Source organism: Oncorhynchus clarkii, chromosome 26 (assembly GCF_045791955.1).
Source record: "Oncorhynchus clarkii lewisi isolate Uvic-CL-2024 chromosome 26, UVic_Ocla_1.0, whole genome shotgun sequence".
NCBI classification, from domain to species: domain Eukaryota; kingdom Metazoa; phylum Chordata; class Actinopteri; order Salmoniformes; family Salmonidae; genus Oncorhynchus; species Oncorhynchus clarkii.
In genome coordinates this window covers 27,271,765-27,291,126 of record NC_092172.1, presented here as the reverse complement: position 1 = coordinate 27,291,126, position 19,362 = coordinate 27,271,765, and the positions used below count along the sequence as shown (strand labels likewise).

At 43.0% G+C, this 19,362-nt stretch overlaps 1 protein-coding gene across 7 annotated transcripts in view; it reads left to right on the top strand.

Annotated features, from left to right (window-relative positions):
- LOC139384492 (chromodomain-helicase-DNA-binding protein 9-like) overlaps positions 1 to 19,362 on the top strand; it is a 131,278-nt gene that overhangs the window by 66,630 nt on the left and 45,286 nt on the right. For all 7 annotated transcript variants that reach the window (XM_071129287.1, XM_071129289.1, XM_071129288.1 and 4 more), the window contains 6 exons: positions 8,981 to 9,092; positions 10,395 to 10,544; positions 10,984 to 11,052; positions 13,266 to 13,321; positions 13,759 to 13,876; positions 15,178 to 15,264. In XM_071129287.1, coding sequence (XP_070985388.1) covers positions 8,981 to 9,092; positions 10,395 to 10,544; positions 10,984 to 11,052; positions 13,266 to 13,321; positions 13,759 to 13,876; positions 15,178 to 15,264 — 592 coding nt within the window. The remainder of the gene's footprint in view (positions 1 to 8,980; positions 9,093 to 10,394; positions 10,545 to 10,983; positions 11,053 to 13,265; positions 13,322 to 13,758; positions 13,877 to 15,177; positions 15,265 to 19,362) is intronic.

Genomic DNA, 19,362 nt, shown 5'->3' with positions numbered 1-19,362 from the left:
GCAGCAGATGAATGGCACAACAATGGGCCTCGGGATCTCGTCATGGTATCTCTGTGCATTCAAATTGCCATCGATAAATTGCAATTGTGCTTGTTGTCCTTAGCTTATGCCTGCCCATACCATAACCCCACCGCCACAATGACCACTCTGTTCAGAATACTGACATCAACAAAACGCTCGCCCACACGACAACATACACAATGTCTGCCATCTGCCCAGTACAGTTGAAACCGGGATTCATCCTTGAAGAGCACTCTTCTCCATCGTGCCAGTGGCCATCTAAGGTGAGGATTACCGGTTACGACGCCAAACGGAAGTCAGGTCAGACTTTGGTGAGGATGACCAGCACGCAGATTAACTTCCTTCAGATGCTTTCAGACGGTTTGTGCAGAAATTCTTAAGTTGTGCAAACTCAGTTTCATCAGCTGTCCAGGAGGCTGGTCTCAGACGATCCCAGGGGGTAAAGAAGCTGGATGTGGAGGTCCTGGGATGGTGGGGTTAGTACTGCCAAATTTTCTAAAACAACGTTGGTGGTGACTTATGGTAGAGAAATTAACATTAAATGATCTGGCAACACCTCTGGTGGACATTCCTGCTGTCGGCATGCCAATTGCACACTCCCTCAAAACTTGAGACATCTGTGGCATTGTGTTGTGTGACAAAACTGCACATTTTAGAGTGGCCTTTTATTGTCACCAGCACAAGGTACACTTGTGTAATGATTGAGCTGTTTAATCAGCTTCTTGATATGCCACACCTGTCGGGTGGATTAATTATCTTGGCAAACGAGAAATGCTCACGAACAGGGATGTAAACATTTGAGAGAAAAAGCTTTTTGTGTGTATGGAACCTTTCTGGGATCTTTTATTTCATCTCATGAAACATGGGACCAACACTTTACATGTTGAGGACCTCTGTGTCTTGTTATGTAGGTACGACCCTGGCTACAGTGAACTTGGGGGTAACACTGGCACCTTGTGTAGGCTGGTCTGTCCCAAGTTCTCATTCCTCACGGGGGACCCTGGAACACGTCAGTGTGCCCTCGGCCTACAAAATACTGTCACACTGTTCTCCCTCCAAACAGACAGAATGGTGGGTGGTGTGCCAACTAGGACAGGGCAGTGCTGGGGGGCTGAGCATGGAGAGGAGAATGCTGGGTTATTAGGCACCAGGCAGGATGAGGATCTGCTCATGGGAGCCAAACCGGGCCACTGCCAGAACTAGAAGTACAGCTCTCTGGGAATCACTGTAACACTCCATCAGACTATCTAGCATGTCTGCTGGAGTGAAGGCCAAACTCACCTACCGTGCAGGGGACAGCTGGACTTGAGAGGAGAAGGACATGTAGAGAGAAAGAAGATGAGAGATGGCACCGCTGTAGTTAAGTATTGGGTGCCTGATTGGTGCTTGTGTGGTTTCAGTAATAGTGCTATTGGTCTGTTATTTACTCTATGTGCATGTGTTGGTGCGTCCCTGTGTATGTATCAACTGTAATACCTATGAAACGTCTGTAATGGTGGTATTAGTAGTAAACTGTGGGTGGGAATGTATAAAGCCAGTCTGTGGTCTTGGTTGGGTTCTGAGGCTGTAAAGCCTGTGTGATGTGTGATGAGTTCCACGTGTGTGTCTGCGTCACGCCTCCTCCTCCGTTCTTCCTCATCCTCCCATCATACTCTCTGTCTTGCTCCCTGAGGTCTTACTAAACCTCCATATACATTCCAACAACACTGACGCACATCAGTTTAGTAATCCTGTTGGTTTACGGTGTGTGTGCTCCATATGGTGGTTTTGAGGGGGGGGGGGGGGGGGGGTTGCTATAGTCCAGTATGCCATTGACAGTCAGCAGCATGGTTTGATAGCCTTGTAATGGCCTCGTTAGATTAAGATAAAGCAAGTGCGTCTTGCTATAAATAGGTTAGCTCACAACATCACGAAAACCATGTGCATGCTTCATTGGGGCAGAAGGCTGTGAGTTGTGTTTCTGGATGGCCAGATACCTAGCAACAATGACAAGAAACTGCCATGTGAGGAATCGCAGGTGACTCGTTTCAGCTAGTTTTATCTTGTTCTTGATACCATGTCTTGTTTTGACTGATTTTATGTCACTGCTAATATGGCTAACAGTAGCTAGCTAACAAACATCTGTAACAATGTATTTGAGAGACAACAAGTGTTCTTTGTGCAATGTTTTCAATAAAAATGGAAATGAAATAGTTACGTGTTGTCAACAATCTAAGCCAACCCTGTCTGTTTTGCCCCAGTTGCGCACGCGTTGTGTTGGTTGTTTAGCAACAAAACCGTCTGTAGGAGAGAATATAGTATGGCCTACTGTCTGATGATAGGAGAGGAAATTGCTGTATTTCTCTCTTTCAGTATTTCAGTCCTGCCTGTGTGGGAGAACATTGTGTTGTTCATATTTCCTTGATATTAGAGCGGTCTTGCCGTTTCTCATTCTCCTCAGCTGCTCATTGTGTCGCAGAGTAGAGTGTTCGCTCCGTTGCCACTCACAGGAAGTGATGTCACATCCACCGCCCACGCTGCCAACTATACTCCCTGGGGCGCGTTGCCAGGCAACCGCAAGTGTCATTGTGGATATGTGGATTATGGAAGTGTAATATCATCCGGAGGAGTAAAGTGAGAAAGATAGCTTTAGTCCCTACAACAACACAACATGTTCAAGGAGACCATGCAAGCTCTAGTATTGACAGACAGTGGGAGAAACGCTCAGCCTCCTACAGACCACAGTGTGTATGTGTGTGTACACATAAATGCATGGCTATTTGTATAAATAACTGTGTGTGCTGTGTGGTTGTGTGTATATGTTTTGTGCCTTCTCTCTAGCACCCTCTCTCTCCCTTTGGATCCATCTAAACCACCACAGCCAATATCAGCCCTTATTTAGTGGGAAATGTCCAGGTGGGATAGTGTATCCTAGACCTTGCCTAGCGTGTGGCCGAGGACCAGTGTGTGAGGAAGAGACCAGCTTAGTGTGACTGAGACAGGCTAGGCTGTGGTATTGGCTGTAAGCACTAGGCAGGATGAATGACTGGCTGTGTTTGGCTGGATGACTGACTGGCTGGCTGGTTTTCCTGGTTCCACTGTACTGTATTGGAGCATAAGCCCAGAGGGAGTCTTCTATCGCTTAACTAGAGACAGGCTAGCACAGTGAAGCATTTCTTCTTCTTTTGGCTCTATACTCCAAAAGTTTGGATTTGAACTCGAACAAGGACAACAAGTTTGATGTGCAGACTTTCAGTTTTAATTTGAGGGTATTTTCATCCATATCAGGTGAAACATTTAGAAATTACAGCACTTTTTGTACATAGTAGCCCCATTTTAGGTGACCAAAAGTATTGAGACAAATTCACTTATACAGTATGTACTGAAGTGAGAAAGTTAGACGCACAAATATCATACTCCCAAGACATGCGAACCTCTCACCATTATAATAACAGGGGAGGTTAGCATTTTATTGGGAGGTATGATATTTGTATATCTGTAACTTTCCCACTCATCATTATTCACAATTAATTCAGGATTATCCATAATCATGGTAGCATCCACATTAATTTAGAAGTGTTTAGAAACATTCTATTCTTAATTACAATTAAAGTGACTCCAAAGTGACACAATACATTATTTACCATTCATTTCTTTTGGGCACAAAAGAATCAGAAACTCAACCAAAACAAACAGCAAATGCATCCAACAAGTTTCTAGAGTCACAAGCTTGATGTAGTTATTGCGTGCTATGAATATGGGACCAAATACTTAAATGTAATACACATAGGTGAATTTTTACCAATACTTTTAGTCCCTTAAAATTCTGTCATTTCAAACTGTTGCCCAATATGGATGAAAATACCTTAAAATTAAAGCTGACAGTCTGCACTTTAACCTCATAGTCATTGTTTGATTACAAATTCAAACTGTTGCAGTATAGAGACAAAATAAAAAATAAAATTCTTCCCTGTCCCAATCATTACGGAGGGCACTGTAGTTAGTTATGTGTGCGTGTGTATGTGTGAGTACCTGGTAGTTGGTGTTGTGTGAGAAGGAATCTACTTACTGCGTGTCTGCTCGTGTGAGCCTTGCCGTGTTTTGGAGCGTATCAGACAGAGCTAGAGAGCTTCTGTTCCTGTTGCTGTGTGAGAGAGTACAGGGGGAGGAGAGGGGTGGAGGAAGACAAGGTGAGAGATAATGTGCATGACAGAGGGAATGAGGGAGGAATGATCTGGAGCACACACAGAGAGAAGACAGGAGTACGGCCCCGGGAGGGAGGGAGCTGTTGTATTATCTCTGTGTGTCTGATCTCAGGTTATGTAGGGCGTTTAGAGCACTTAGAACAGACATAGGCCTGTACAATACTGACATATACAGACATATACGGTACATGTCTAGGCTGAGGACTTCACAGTAGAGGTCTTCCCGGATCCACCTGTACCCGAATACCTGAGACCCAATCCAGGACCCCAAGCTAAACGTGCCACTCTTTTAACGAGAGTGGCACGTGTAGCTTGCTGTTGTTGTTGGCCAATCATAAGTCATCAAAGCGGCAATAGGCTACAGCCATAGAGCCTCCGTGTTAAGAGATATTGAGTCAATGGAAGATGGAATTCAAATTCTGTAATTAAAAATGAAAGGAGAATGATAGGCTACAACGACCAAGAGCCAACAGCTAAGCTCCATTCTGAATGGAGTTGTTGTTGTTTAACTGCGCAGGATGAGAAAGCACATGCATTCTCAATTAGCCTAGCAGTTTGATGCAGTCAAGACAGGCTACATAATCATATTGGATGATACATTTTCTATCTATGGCAGCTATTAGTCTACTATAGCGAGAGTCTGCTTGGTTGGTTGCTGTCTCTTCCTCCCACCTCCCTGTTCCCGTGTCACTCGCTCACACTCTCAGTAGCCTACACACACAGCACAGCCCCTACCCGAGCTTCACCTATGTTTACCTCCACTCCCTCACACTTTATCAGCTCCAGTTAATTAATAAAGTAGCTTAAAAATATACTTTTCTGCTGCTTCCTTCACTCGGATCGGACGACCAGGTCTATATGGAACGGGTCTAGTTGTCCTCGGGTCCTTTCGGAAGGGGTCTCTATATAAAAAATGTTTTTATTTATGCATATCGGGTCCAGATGGGAAAGCCCCAGGTCCATTTCGAATGGGTCAATATTTTTGGACCCGTGAAGGACTCTATTTCACAGTTCAATGAGATGGATGTGCCACTGTGTTTTCCCTTTTTGTAGTTAGGTAACGAAGTTCGGACGAGGGAAGAGACACAGGAGTATTAGCATGGACTTATACAGTGCATTCGGAAAGTATCCATATTTTGTTATGTTACAGCCTTATTCTAAAATGTATTAAATATTTTTTTCCCTCATCAATCAACACACAATACCCCATAATGACAAAGCAAAAACATGTTTTTCAAAATGTATTAAAAGTATTTGGGGAGTTTCTCCCATTCTTCTCTGCCGATCCTCTCAAGCTCTGTCAGGTTGGATGGGGAGCGTTGCTGCACAGCTATTTTCAGGTCTCTCCAGAGATGTTCGATCAGGTTCAAGTCCCAGCTCTGGCTGGGCCACTCAAGGACATTCAGAGACTTGTCCCGAAGCCACTCCTGTGTTGTCTTGGCTGTGTGCTTAGGGTTGTTGTCCTGTTGGAAGGTGAACCTTTGCCCCAGTCCAAGGTCCTGAGCGCTCTGGAGCAGGTTTTCATCAAGGATCTCTCTGTACCTTGCTCCGTTCATATTTTTCAGCGGCAGGGACTGGGAGACCAGTCAAGATCGAGGCAAACATCCCCACAGCATGATGCTGCCATCACCATGCTTCACTGTAGGGATGGTGCCAGGTTTCCTCCAGACGTGACGCTTGGCATTCAGGCGTGACGCTTGGAGTTCAATCTTGGTTTCATCAGACCAGAGATTCTTGTTTCTCATGGCCTGAGAGTTAAGTGCCTTTTGGCAAAATCCAAGCGGGCTGTCATGTGCCTTTTACTGAGGCGTGGGTTCCGTCTGGCCACTCTATCATAAAGGCCTGATTGGTGGAGTGCTGTGGAGATGGTTGTCCTTCTGGAAGGTTCTCCCATCTCCACAGAGGAGCTCTAGAGCTCTTTCAGAGTAACCATTGAGTTCTTGGTCACCTCCCTGACCAATGCCCTTCTCTCCCGATTGCTTAGTTTGTCCGTGCAGCCAGCTCTAGGAAGAGTTTTGGTGGTTCCAAACTTTTTCCCTTTAAGAATGATGGAGGCCACTGTGTTCTTGCGGACCTTCGATGCTGTAGAAATGTTTTGGTACCCTTCTCCAGATCTGTGCCTCGACACAATCCTGTCTCGGAGCTCATGGCTTGGTTTTTGCTCTGACATGCACTGTCAACTGTGGACCTTATAAAGACCGGTGTGTGCCTTTCCAAATCATGTCCAATCAATTTAATTTACCACAGGTGGACTCCAATCAAGTTATAGAAACTTCTCAAGGATGATCAATGGAAACAGGATGCACCTGAGCTCAATTTCGAGTCAAAGGGTCTGAATACTTATGTAAATGAGATATTTATGTTTTTTGTTTTTAATAATACATGTGCAAAAAACAAATGTAAAACCTGGTTTCGCTTTGTCATTAATGGGTATTTTGTGTAGATTGCTAAGAGAAAAAAAATATTGAATCTATTTTAGAATAAGACTGTAACGCGTAACAAAATGTGAATGCAGTAACGGAGTCAATAGAACGCAGACCATTCCATTGACCAGATTGGCGCACATTCAGCAAATTGGATCTAGCAAAGTGGATATTCCTCAAATCTGTCATGAGTTATGTATTGTAACAGGCCCACAATGCACTTACTTATGTCTGATTTTTATATATTTGGCATTTATAAGTTGTCCGGCTTAAAATAAGTAACTGTTAAACGCTAACTCCTGCTAGTATAAGCTGGTTAGCATAGCTGGCGCATACAGAAATCGGTGGTGGTAGTCAAAGTAGTTTTTAACTGTAATGAAGTGGATTGGTGATGATGACATGAACATATATTGGGGTTGACATCCATACAGCATGATACTCTGATTTCTACCTCAACATAGTGTGAAATACACATATGAACAATATCCTTAATGTATGCTAATTTTGCTGGGATTCAGTGAGCAGACTCGGGATCGTTCCCCCACTCTATTCCATGGCAATTGAGTTCAATTGACCTCTTTACCGCATCTACAGTATTAGCCTGTTAGATCCAGCCACGCTAGTCTCTGTCTGCCTGCATGGGGATTTGGAGTCTGGACTGGCTCTTTGTGTAGGTTGAATCATATCCATGTTTATGTGTTTTCTGAGCCATAGAGGGAGGGGGGGGGGAGTGGAGAGGGATGGAGGGATTGGAAGAGATAGCGATGGAGGAGAGACAAGATAGAGAGAAAGGTAGGTGGCAGGAGGCGGAGACTGAAAGGGGGGAGAAAGAGAGCGAGACCAGAGGAAGAAGTGAGGGGGATAACTGGGCCTAAAATCAGTCTTCTCCAGCAGGTGGCGATAAAAAAGTAATTATCTCTCACCAAGCGAGGTGTTTTTGTATGGAGTGTCGAATTTAGTTAACAAAAAATGTAATGGCTTATTTACGGGCAGTCATTGTAAATAAGAATTTGTTCTTAACTGACTTGCCTAGTTAAATAAAGACAATTTGTTAGATGTGGCTTATTTGATCTGATAGAAGTTTGGTAATGCTTTTACCAGTCTAATGATATTAGGAGGACATGTGACATCCCGGCATCTTTGAGAAAAAACACTTTATCAGAGTTTTGCCTGTTGTTCACACACGTATCTGCCCTCTCATTGGCTAGAATGGTCCCACCTGATCTTGCCTCCTCCCGACTGCCTTCCATTTTTGAAGACATTTCTTTTCATTGTTAGATCGACCACTTTAGTATCTGGTCAATATAATGGATCATCTGTGGCAAGACAGAGCGCTAGAGACGGAGAAGGGAGTAGGCTCAGTCACTATCTATATCTCTCTGTTTTGATCCAATAAACATGTTGATAAGAACACAGCAGGCTGGGGCAGGCAGTCAGGCAGGCGGGCACAAGAGAGAGAGACTGTATCTGTGTCTCTCTCTCAAACTGTACATAGCAGAGATCTATTGTATCAGTCTACTAGTTCATATTTTCCCTGTCTGCAGACACTCTGACACACTCTGACACATTTTCTCCCTGAAAAATATCTCTGCATTCTGCACATGATGAGATATTGAGTCACATGGACATATTAGAAGCTGATTCTCACACAATAACCAAGAGGGACATTATATTATTATATTATTGAATAAAAAAAATTAAAAAAGTGATAATCCCTTATTGAGGTCATTAGGTCATTCAGTATGCTAAAGTATTTATTTAAAATATGTGCTAATATTGTAGCTAATACTGTACTGCATGGTTACTTCCCATGAAAATGTATGTTTTGAAGTGCTATAACTTAAATGTACTGCAGCCTTCTTGAATCAGTCACTATTTGTCTCTAGGTTATGAAAGTGCATTTAATAAGGCATTAAGCAACCATGGAAACAATTAAATCATTAATTTTAAGTGAGGAAAAATAAACATAGCTGGACTGGTAATAACAGTGAAACAAAATAACTATTCTTTCTTAATTATAATTCTTTGTGTAATAATTCCTTTTTGCCTTTAAAAGATGCAGTGAGGAACACGGCATATACTGCACCACACCACACCACACCACACGGCATATACTGCACCACACCACACGATATATACTGCACCACACCACACGGCAGCACACACACTCCTGAGGTCATTTATTTAGCACAACAAGGACAATCTTTATATTATCCTTCATCAATTATTCAGAGACAGTTTCCATGAAACATAGCAGAGGGAAAGAGGAGAACATAGAGTCCAGTTTTCCTATTTTGTCTCTCGTTTAATAGACGTTGATCCTTAATGTTTGTCCTGTTATCTTTATTTCAGGAAAATCGTCATTAAATTTGGAGGGATGAAGAAGAAGAGGGAGACAGAGTCTTCAGAGGAGGGGTCTGATGAAGAGTTTCCGCCTCGAAGATCCTTTAAAGACGATGACTCGGTGAGTCCCTCCCCCAGTCTCCAAGCTGCAGCACGCAAAAGCCTTATGACGGTGTTATTGTGATTATTAAAGGCATGGAGTCCCTCCCCGTGTCTCCAAGGCTACAGTATGCAGGCTCTTTATGGCTGCAGAACTCTTATGACGGTGTTATTGTGATTATTAAAGGCATGGAGTCCCTCCCCGTGTCTCCAAGGCTACAGTATGCAGGCTCTTTATGGCTGCAGAACTCTTATGACGGTGTTATTGTGATTATTAAAGGCATGGAGTCCCTCCCCGTGTCTCCAAGGCTACAGTATGCAGGCTCTTTATGGCTGCAGAACTCTTATGACGGTGTTATTGTGATTATTAAAGGCATGGAGTCCCTCCCCGTGTCTCCAAGGCTACAGTATGCATTTCCTCAGTCTGCAGAACGCAGGCCTTTATGTTTAAAGATTCATGTCATATAGACTGGTTCTTATGACAGTGTTGTTGTGATAGTTAAAGCCATGGAGAGTCCCTGTCCTTGGGCTCTCTTGTTGGCCATGCTGATGCTGAGTGAAATACAGAAGTCACAGCTGTGGTATGGAGTCAAAGTACACCGGGTGGTTCAGGACCTAACCAACTCAAGAACAAATAGCTCCAGTGTAATTTACTGTTGTTGTTGGTAGAGTTGAGGATTATGTAGGGGTAGGCCTCTCTCCCCTAACTCCCCTCTCCCCCTGGCTGTGTCATAGTATGGAGCGACTGGGGATTACCCCCCCCTGCCCATGTGTGGGTATAATTATCCTCATTATCCCCCCCACCAAGTCTTAATCAGAGCCGTCTGAAGATGTCATTTAGAATGATTCTCCATTCCTGTCTGTTGCACTATAAGTGATGGAGTATGTAGACAGACAGCTCTGAGAACAGCTACAGCATCATCACCACAGGGGACCCCTCAGCCTGGGAGGTAACCTGACAGGCAGGGAAGGAGGGTCCACTCAGCCTGGGAGGCAGCCACAGACACAGACACGTTATTAGTTTCAACTGAATGGTATTTAGTATCTCATTAAACTGTGGCTGTCATTAGCAGGGTCTCTGATGTGTTTTCCTAATAATAAACACTAAGCACACTTCAATGCCACACCTATTGCTGCGGAGTGTATACAACACACAGACACATGCACACACACTATTGAGAATAGACAGGACTGCCTTCGATGGCTGCCTACATATTAACCCAGTAAAACATAGGAAAATAGTTATACTGATATTTTGGCTGTGCTGATTTGTACAATACAGAACCTCCGTAAAACTAAACGTCTTTCCCTTACCCCCCCGTAGACGCGTCGGTCGAACCGCCAGGTGAAGAGGAAGAAGTATGCAGAGGAGGGAGAGGCCAGGGTGTCTGATGAGGAGGTGAAGGTCATGGTTAAAACCAAGAAGACCAGCACTGCTGCAGCACGCAAAGAGCCAGCACAGCAGCTGTTTGTGGTGAGGAGATACTGGCCTGGCCCAGGCAGCAATCAATAACTCTCAATAACATTCAGTTGTTCTAGACCAGTTGTTTCCAACTCCAGTCCTCCAGTGCCCCCAACAGTACACATTTTTGCTGTAGCCCCAATGAGTGGAGTCAGGTGAGTTTGTCTGGGGCCACAACAGCAATGTGTACTGTTGGGGGTACTGGGGGACTGAAGTTGGGAAACACTGTAGGACTGATAGCTTCTACAGTACCAATAAATCTCAAATTACATTCTTCATTGCTCTAGCATTGCCCTATCTAGTCTAATATGTGTGTTATAAGAGTACAATGCATCTCAAGGCCATACTTCATTCTGATATACATTGAACATACATGCAACTGGTGTGTGGAGTATGAAGGTTGTACATGGAACTGTTAAAGTGGTTTGTTTCCATCTTGTCAATGCTGCAGGAAAACCCCAGTGAGGAGGATGCTGCGGTTGTTGACAAGATCATGTCATCTCGAATAGTCAAGAACGAGGTAGGATTACAATCATTATCTTTAATGCCACACTCACTCATACCACTCTTTGTAGTACTATAGTATTTTAGTTTGCAGTAGTACATCTACAGTCATGGCCAAAAGTTTTGAGAATGACACAAAAATACATTTTCACAAAGTCTGCTGCCTCAGTTTGTATGATGGCAATTTGCATATACTCCAGAATGTTAGGAAGAGTGAATCAGATCAGATGATTAATTGCACAGTCCCTCTGCCGTGCAACTGAACTGAATCCCCCCCCAAAAAAGTGCGCTGCATTTCAGCCCTGCCACAAAAGGACCAGCTGACATCATGTCAGTGATTCTCTCATTAACACAGGTGTGAGTGTTGACGAGGACAAGGCTGGAGATCACTCTGTCATGCTGATTGAGTTTGAATAACAGACTGGAAGCTTCAAAAGGAGGGTGGTGCTTGGAATCATTGTTTTTCCTCTGTCAACCATGGTTACCTGCAAGGAAACGCGTGCAGTCATCATTGCTTTGCACAAAAAGGGCTTCACAGGCAAGGATATTGCTGCCAGTAAGATTGCACCTAAATCAACCATTTATCGGATCATCAAGAACTTCAAGGAGAGCGGTTCAATTGTTGTGAAGATGGCTTCAGGGTTCCCAAGAAAGTCCAGCAAGCTCCAGGAATGTCTTCTAAAGTTGATTCAGCTGAGGTATCGGGGCACCACCAGTACAGAGCTTGCTCAGGAATGGCAGCAGGCAGGTGTAAGTGCATCTGCACGCACAGTGAGGCGAATACTTTTGGAGGATGGCCTGGTGTCAAGAAGGGCAGCAAAGAAGCCACTTCTCTCCAGGAAAAACATCAGGGACAGACAGATATTCTGCAAAAGGTACAGGGATTGGACTGCTGAGGACTGGGGTAAAGTCATTTTCTCTGATGAATCCCCTTTCCGATTGTTTGGGACATCCGGAAAAAAGCTTGTCCGGAGAAGACAAGGTGAGCGCTACCAACAGTAAATCATTCTGAGACCATTCATTTGTGAGGTTGCTTCTCAGCCAAGGGAGTGGGCTCACTCACAATTTTGCCTAAGAACACAGCCATGAATAAAGAATGGTACCAACACATCCTCCGAGAGCATCTACACCCAACCATTCAGGAACAGTTTGGTAACGAACAATACCTTTTCCAGCATGATGGAACACCTTGTCATAAGGCAAAAGTGATAACTAAGTGGCTCGGGGAACAAAACATCGATATTTTGGGTCCATGGCCAGGAAACTCCCCAGACCTTAATCCCATTGAGAACTTGTGGTCAATCCTCAAGAGGTGGGTGGACAAACAAAACCCCACAAGTTCTGATAAACTTCAAGCATTGATTATGCAAGAATGGATGTGGCCCAGAAGTTAATTGACAGCATGCCAGGGCAGATTTCAAAGGTCTTGAAAAAGAAGGGTCAACACTGCAAATATTGACTCTTTGCATCAACTTCATGTAATTGTCAATAAAAGCCTTTGACACTTATGAAATGCTTGTAATTATACTTCAGTATTCCATAGTAACATCTGACAAAAATATATAAAGACACTGAAGCAGAAAACTTGGTGGAAATTAATATTTGTGTCATTCTCTAAACTTTTGGCCACGACTGTACTTACCTTCCGCAATGCGGGTTTGATTGAATTTAGCCCTCTGTCTTTTCCACTATACACTGAGTGTACAAAACATTAAGAACATCTTCCTAATATTGCACCCCCCTTTTGCCCTCAGAACAGCTTCATTTCATCGGGGTATGGACTATACAAGGTGTCAAAAGCGTTCCACAGGGATGCTGGCCCATGTTGACTCCAATACTTCCCACAGTTGGCTGTTGAGCGTGAAAAGTCCTGCAGCGTTGCAGTTCTTGGCACAAACCGGTGCGCCTGGCACGTATTACCACACCCCGTTCAAAGGAAATAAAATATTTTGTCTTGCACATTCACTCTCTGAATGGCACACATACACAATCCATGTCTCAATTGTCTCAAGGCTTAAAAATCCTTGTTTAAACCTGTCTCCTCCCCTTCATCTACACTGATTGGAGTGGATTTAACAGGTGACATCAATAATAGATCATAGCTTTCACCTGGATTCACCTGGTCAGTCTATGTCATGGAAAGAGCAGGTGTTCTTAATGTTTTATATACTCAGTGTATGAAGAGCTTTTAGTCTGTATTCTGTTCTATAATATTGGTTCCTCTTCTAGGTCGCTCCAGGAGTTATCGTAGAAGTGGAGGAGTTCTTTGTAAAATACAAAAACTAGTAAGGCATTCTTTTTCATTCCAGCTAAGATAATTGCATTCACATTTTTAAATGTTTGTATTCAACCGAAAAAGCCAAATACAGTATGTTAAACAGAGCGATGTAAGACACAGCTTGTCATTACTAGTTCTTGCACTACCACTTTGAGATGCCTTTGACTGAACTCACATGTGACCTCATTGTAGTTTCAGTAGAACAAAATCCAGGCCAGTCTGAAATGAAGACTAATTTGGTGTGTAGTAGATTGTAAATCCTATACAAATGTAAAATGTACAAAATGGCACACAAATGGAACATTTAAACATAAAGTAAACTTATATCCATTTGAAAGATGTACGACGTCATAAAAGACATTCAAGTTTTATTTGAAGTTTGTACTATACTTGTGTGTTCTCGTGCGTTCCTGACTCTGTGTGTTGTCCCTCGGTCTCTCTCAGCTCCTACCTCCACTGTGAGTGGGCCGTAGAGCAGCAGCTGGAGAAAGACAAGAGGATTCAGCAGAAGATCAAACGTTTCAAGATTAAACAGGCACAGAGAGCCCACTTCTTTGCAGATGTAAGACCCTTTCACACCTGTGTGTGTGTGTGTGTGTGTGTGTGCGTGTCAGTGTGTGTGTGTGTGTGTTTGCCTGTTTAGCACAGGCGTGTTTGCATGCATCTCTGTAGTGTGCTTTAGGCCTTGATATGTTCATCCCACCCATCCATACAGTCATACAGTGTTTTTCCCCCCTAGACTCCAGCTGGCATGAAGGCAGTTTACTATGTCTTCCTGTGTGTTTTAGATGGAGGAGGATCCCTTTAACCCTGATAATGTCTTCCTGTGTGTTTTAGATGGAGGAGGATCCCTTTAACCCTGACTATGTCTTCCTGTGTGTTTTAGATGGAGGAGGATCCCTTTTACCCTGACTATGTCTTCCTGTGTGTTTTAGATGGAGGATGATCCCTTTAACCCTGACTATGTCTTCCTGTGTGTTTTAGATGGAGGAGGATCCCTTTAACCCTGATTATGTCTTCCTGTGTGTTTTAGATGGAGGAGGATCCCTTTAACCCTGACTATGTCTTCCTGTGTGTTTTAGATGGAGGAGGATCCCTTTAACCCTGACTATGTCTTCCTGTGTGTTTTAGATGGAGGAGGATCCCTTTAACCCTGACTATGTCTTCCTGTGTGTTTTAGATGGACGATCCCTTTAACCCTGATTACGTCTTCCTGTGTGTTTTAGATGGAGGAGGATCCCTTTAACCCTGACTATGTCTTCCTGTGTGTTTTAGATGGAGGAGGATCCCTTTAACCCTGACAATGTCTTCCTGTGTGTTTTAGATGGAGGAGGATCCCTTTAACCCTGACTATGTCTTCCTGTGTGTTTTAGATGGAGGAGGATCCCTTTAACCCTGACTATGTCTTCCTGTGTGTTTTAGATGGAGGACGATCCCTTTAACCCTGACTATGTCTTCCTGTGTGTTTTAGATGGAGGACGATCCCTTTAACCCTGACTATGTCTTCCTGTGTGTTTTAGATGGAGGAGGATCCCTTTAACCCTGACTATGTCTTCCTGTGTGTTTTAGATGGAGGAGGATCCCTTTAACCCTGACTATGTCTTCCTGTGTGTTTTAGATGGAGGAGGATCCCTTTAACCCTGACTATGTCTTCCTGTGTGTTTTAGATGGAGGAGGATCCCTTTAACCCTGACTATGTCTTCCTGTGTGTTTTAGATGGAGGAGGATCCCTTTAACCCTGATTATGTCTTCCTGTGTGTTTTAGATGGAGGAGGATCCCTTTAACCCTGACTATGTCTTCCTGTGTGTTTTAGATGGAGGAGGATCCCTTTAACCCTGACTATGTCTTCCTGTGTGTTTTAGATGGAGGAGGATCCCTTTAACCCTGATTATGTGGAGGTAGACAGAGTACTGGAGGTGTCCTATTGTGAAGACAAGGACACAGGAGAGGTACGAGCGGTGGGGGGGCAGGAGGGGTGCCTCTTTCATTCACAACAAATGACCTCCAACGGAGAGATGATTAGACTGCCTTTTGTTAGAAAGAGAGAGGGAATGAATGTGTATGTCTGAACATTGTGTGTGTGTGTGTGTATGTCCTTGAGTGTGTCTCATCTTCTCATTTGTAGAAGATACTATTGTAAAGAATGGGGTCATTCCATACATGTGTATTATGGTTGTTGTCTCTGTTACTTTAGCTGTGGGTGTAGCTACTAGTGTTGCTCGGTGTACCAGTACCACGGTAACACCACAGTAGCACCACGGCAATACCACTGTACCAAAACCTCATGATACTTATGATACCAGCATTTTAGAATACCATAGTACCGTTTGATCTAAAGAACGGGCTGGTGCCAGTTGAATTTAAGCATCTAGTCTGTTGTATGAGCAGGTCCAATAATATCCACTTAACTTTCATCAACATATCATGCGTCAGCTGTAATCAGCCAGCCTCACCCCCTACCAGCCCCCACTGACCTGCTTCTCTCCGGCCCCTATTCATGTTAATTTATTCCTCCATATCAGCTCGTGATGTCGACCCTGATGAGACCTCTGTTGTTACGTTTGTTACATTGGAGCAGCACGCAGAGCAAGCAGCAAAGTTTGTACATTATATAATTCCATCACCTGTTATAACCAAGAGCACAGGCCAGTTTGATCTGACTTTGCAAGTTCACTGTCGTGTAGCCTCTGAGTGTCAAGAGAGGGTAAATAGAGCAGCGCTTCGCGACAGGCATGCTTACAACTTTACAGCAAAGAAAATGCTTGTCCCTAGGGTAACCATATTACCGCCACACCTAAGGTCACGAGACATGACGACAGTAAAATTCCACATGACCGTTTAGTTGCGGAAATTAGAGTTCTCCAAGCTCTGATACTTAAGCTCTGATACCATGAAAAAGCCAGCTCTGATAGTAGCCTACCAAACTTGCTTACTCTATTGTCCCTCTAATAACTCTGACATCAATGCAAATGTAGTTGAAAATCTAATTAGACACTTCATATGAACTCGTTGTGCAACATTTCAATAGGCTATGCAATTGCGTGAGAAAATAGAGTGATGGCTTCTCCTGAAAAGAGGAAGATCCCATCAGCTTTCTATAGGCTAGGCCTACTATATTATTTTTCAACTCCTAATATTAAGTACATTGCTTCTCTTTACAACAGTAGTATGGCCTACCTGGCTGGCATGAAAATGAACCACGGGAAAAGTGTCCTCCATTCGCTATTTAAGTGCATAGGTGACGTGTATTTTTCCCCCTGCCAGTTTCGAGACAGGTGCATGATAATGGTCCATTCTAAATCAATACAAATGTCACACATATATTACTTAGTGTATGTAAAGACAAGATTAAATCAAGAATAGTCTGATGGGTGACAATATTAGCCTATCACTTGTGAATGATATCACTTGTGAATGATACCCAGCTTCAGGCAAACAGCCCATCATTTTTTAAAGACTTTTTCAAATCATATTCACACACCGCATATAGCCTAGCCCATAGACCTATATGTTTTGATAACATTTGTATCATAACTAAAGTGGCCAAAGTAACTTCTCAAAATGAAGCACATTCATCCACTTTACAATGGGTGTAGAGCCTAAATGACATACATCAAGATCAAGTTTGGGGAAGATCATTTTCACCATAAAAATGCACCTTTATAATAAAAACAATACATGCATAATCACATGTGGGTTACTTTTGAGAGTGGTGTTTCCCTGCTAATGGAACATTCACACTTACAGTTGAAGTCGGAAGGTTGGAGTTAATAAAACTCGTTTTTCAACCACTCCACAAATGTCTTGTTAACAAACTATAGTTTTGGCAAGTCGGTTAGGACATCTACTTTGTGCATGACACAAGTAATTTTCCCAACAATTGTTTACAGACAGATTATTTCACTTATAATTCACTGTATCACAATTCCAGTGGGTCAGAAGTTTACATACACAAAGTTGACTGTGCCTTTAAACAGCTTGGAAAATTCCAGAAAATGATGTCATGGCTTTAGAAGCTTCTGATAGGCAAATTTACATAATTTGAGTCAATTGGAGGTGTTTTTCAAGGCCTACCTTCAAACTCAGTGCCTCTTTGCTTGACATCATGGGAAAATCAAAATAAATCAGCCAAGACCTCAGAAAAATAATTGTAAACCTCCACAAGTCTGGTTCATCCTTGGGAGCAATTTCCAAACGCCTGAAGGTACCACGTTCATCTGTACAAACAATAGTACGCAACTATAAACACCATGGGACACCACGCAGCCATAATACCGCTCAGGTAGGAGATGTGTTCTGTCTCCTAGAGACGAACGTACTTTAGTGCGAAAAGTGCAAATCAATCCCAGACCACAACAAAGGACCGTGTGAAGATACAACAGTATCTATAGCCACAGTAAAACGAGTCCTATATCGACATAACCTGAAAGGCCGCTCAGCAAGGAAGAAGCCACTGCTCCAAAACCGCCATTAAAAAGCCAGACTACGGTTTGCAACTGCACATGGGGACAAAGATCGTACTTTTTTGGAGAAATGTCCTCTGGTCTGATAAAACAAAAATAGAACTGTTTGGCCATAAAGACCATCATTATGTTTGGAGGAAAAGGGGGAGGCTTGCAAGCCGAAGGACACCATTCCAACCGCGAAGCACGGCTGTGGCAGCATCATGTTGTGGGGGTGCTTTGCTGCAGGAGGGACTGGTGAACTTCACAAAATAGATGGCATCATGAGGATGGAAAATTATGTGGGTATTATTAGGCTACCCGAAACGTTAGACCCAAGTAAAAAAATTAAAGGCAATGCTACCAAATACTAATTGAGTGTATGTAAACTTCTGACCCACTGGGAATGTGATGAAAGAAATAAAAGCTGAAATAAATAATTTTCTACTATTATTCTGACATTTCACATTCTTAAAATAAAGTGGTGATCCTAACTGACCTAAGACAGGGAATTTGTATAAGATTAAATGTCAGGAATTGTGAAAAACTGAGTTTAAATGTATTTGGCTAAGATGTATGTAAACTTCCGACTTCAACTGTATAGCCTACTGCCGTGTGCACATTGCTGCACTTATAATGTGAAGAAATAGCCTAATAGTTTATCAATGTTTTAAGCTAAACATTCTCATCTGTTGCGTCAGGCTTATTGCTTAAAACAGTTTTTTTGATGCTAGTGGTTATATTAATTTGGGATCTATCACATCCCACAACTGTCCAAGACTATGTTTTGGAATATTTTTTTCTCGCACAGAATAGAGTAGGTCAACGTTTGTACTATGGGGAATAGTAGATTGACATAGGCTAGTGCGTTTGCTGTTCGTTAGTCCTACTCATCTTGTTGGCTGACAAAAAGTAAATGTGGACAGTTCTTCCAATATCTTCAATATGCACCTTGGTATTGGATAAGGACGCACGCAGTTGCGTCCCCGATGTGTCTGTCTTCACTTGTAGCCTGTGAGAAAGACCTGATCATGTGACGGAGAGCCATGTGTGTGAGAGGTGCTTCGGCACGCAGCCGGGAGAAGGGATTTATGATTATTATATTCAGCCCAAGTGCCCAACGGTCACTGGCCGCAAAAGGCATGGATGTTTTTAGGGGACATTACGGAAACGCAAAAGAGATGCAGCCGGGAAATTTGTGGCATTATCAACTGCTTGAGTGAGAGACTGATGAAGTGTGTACAGCCTGTGCAAAAACAAAGCAGAGCTCATGCCTTTCATGTGACTTTTTTCAAATCATCATTAGACTCGCATCATGCAGCCTTAGAATGTATTAAAAATCTAAACATATAGCCCAACATTTGTATCACAACTGAAGTTACATAAATAACTCTAAATTAAGCATAAAGGAGTACCTGTTTCTTTGTTAACTGCTCAACACAGAATAGAGAAAATATCCTTCCTATTTTATTCAGCTATGTTCAATTGTATTCTTCATACTATAAAATAATGGCATGGAATTCTAAGAAAATCTTGTCTTCTAAATGAACTAGTGTAGCCCACAGCCATATGGAATAGAAAGATCAGGACCTAACATAAGGACAA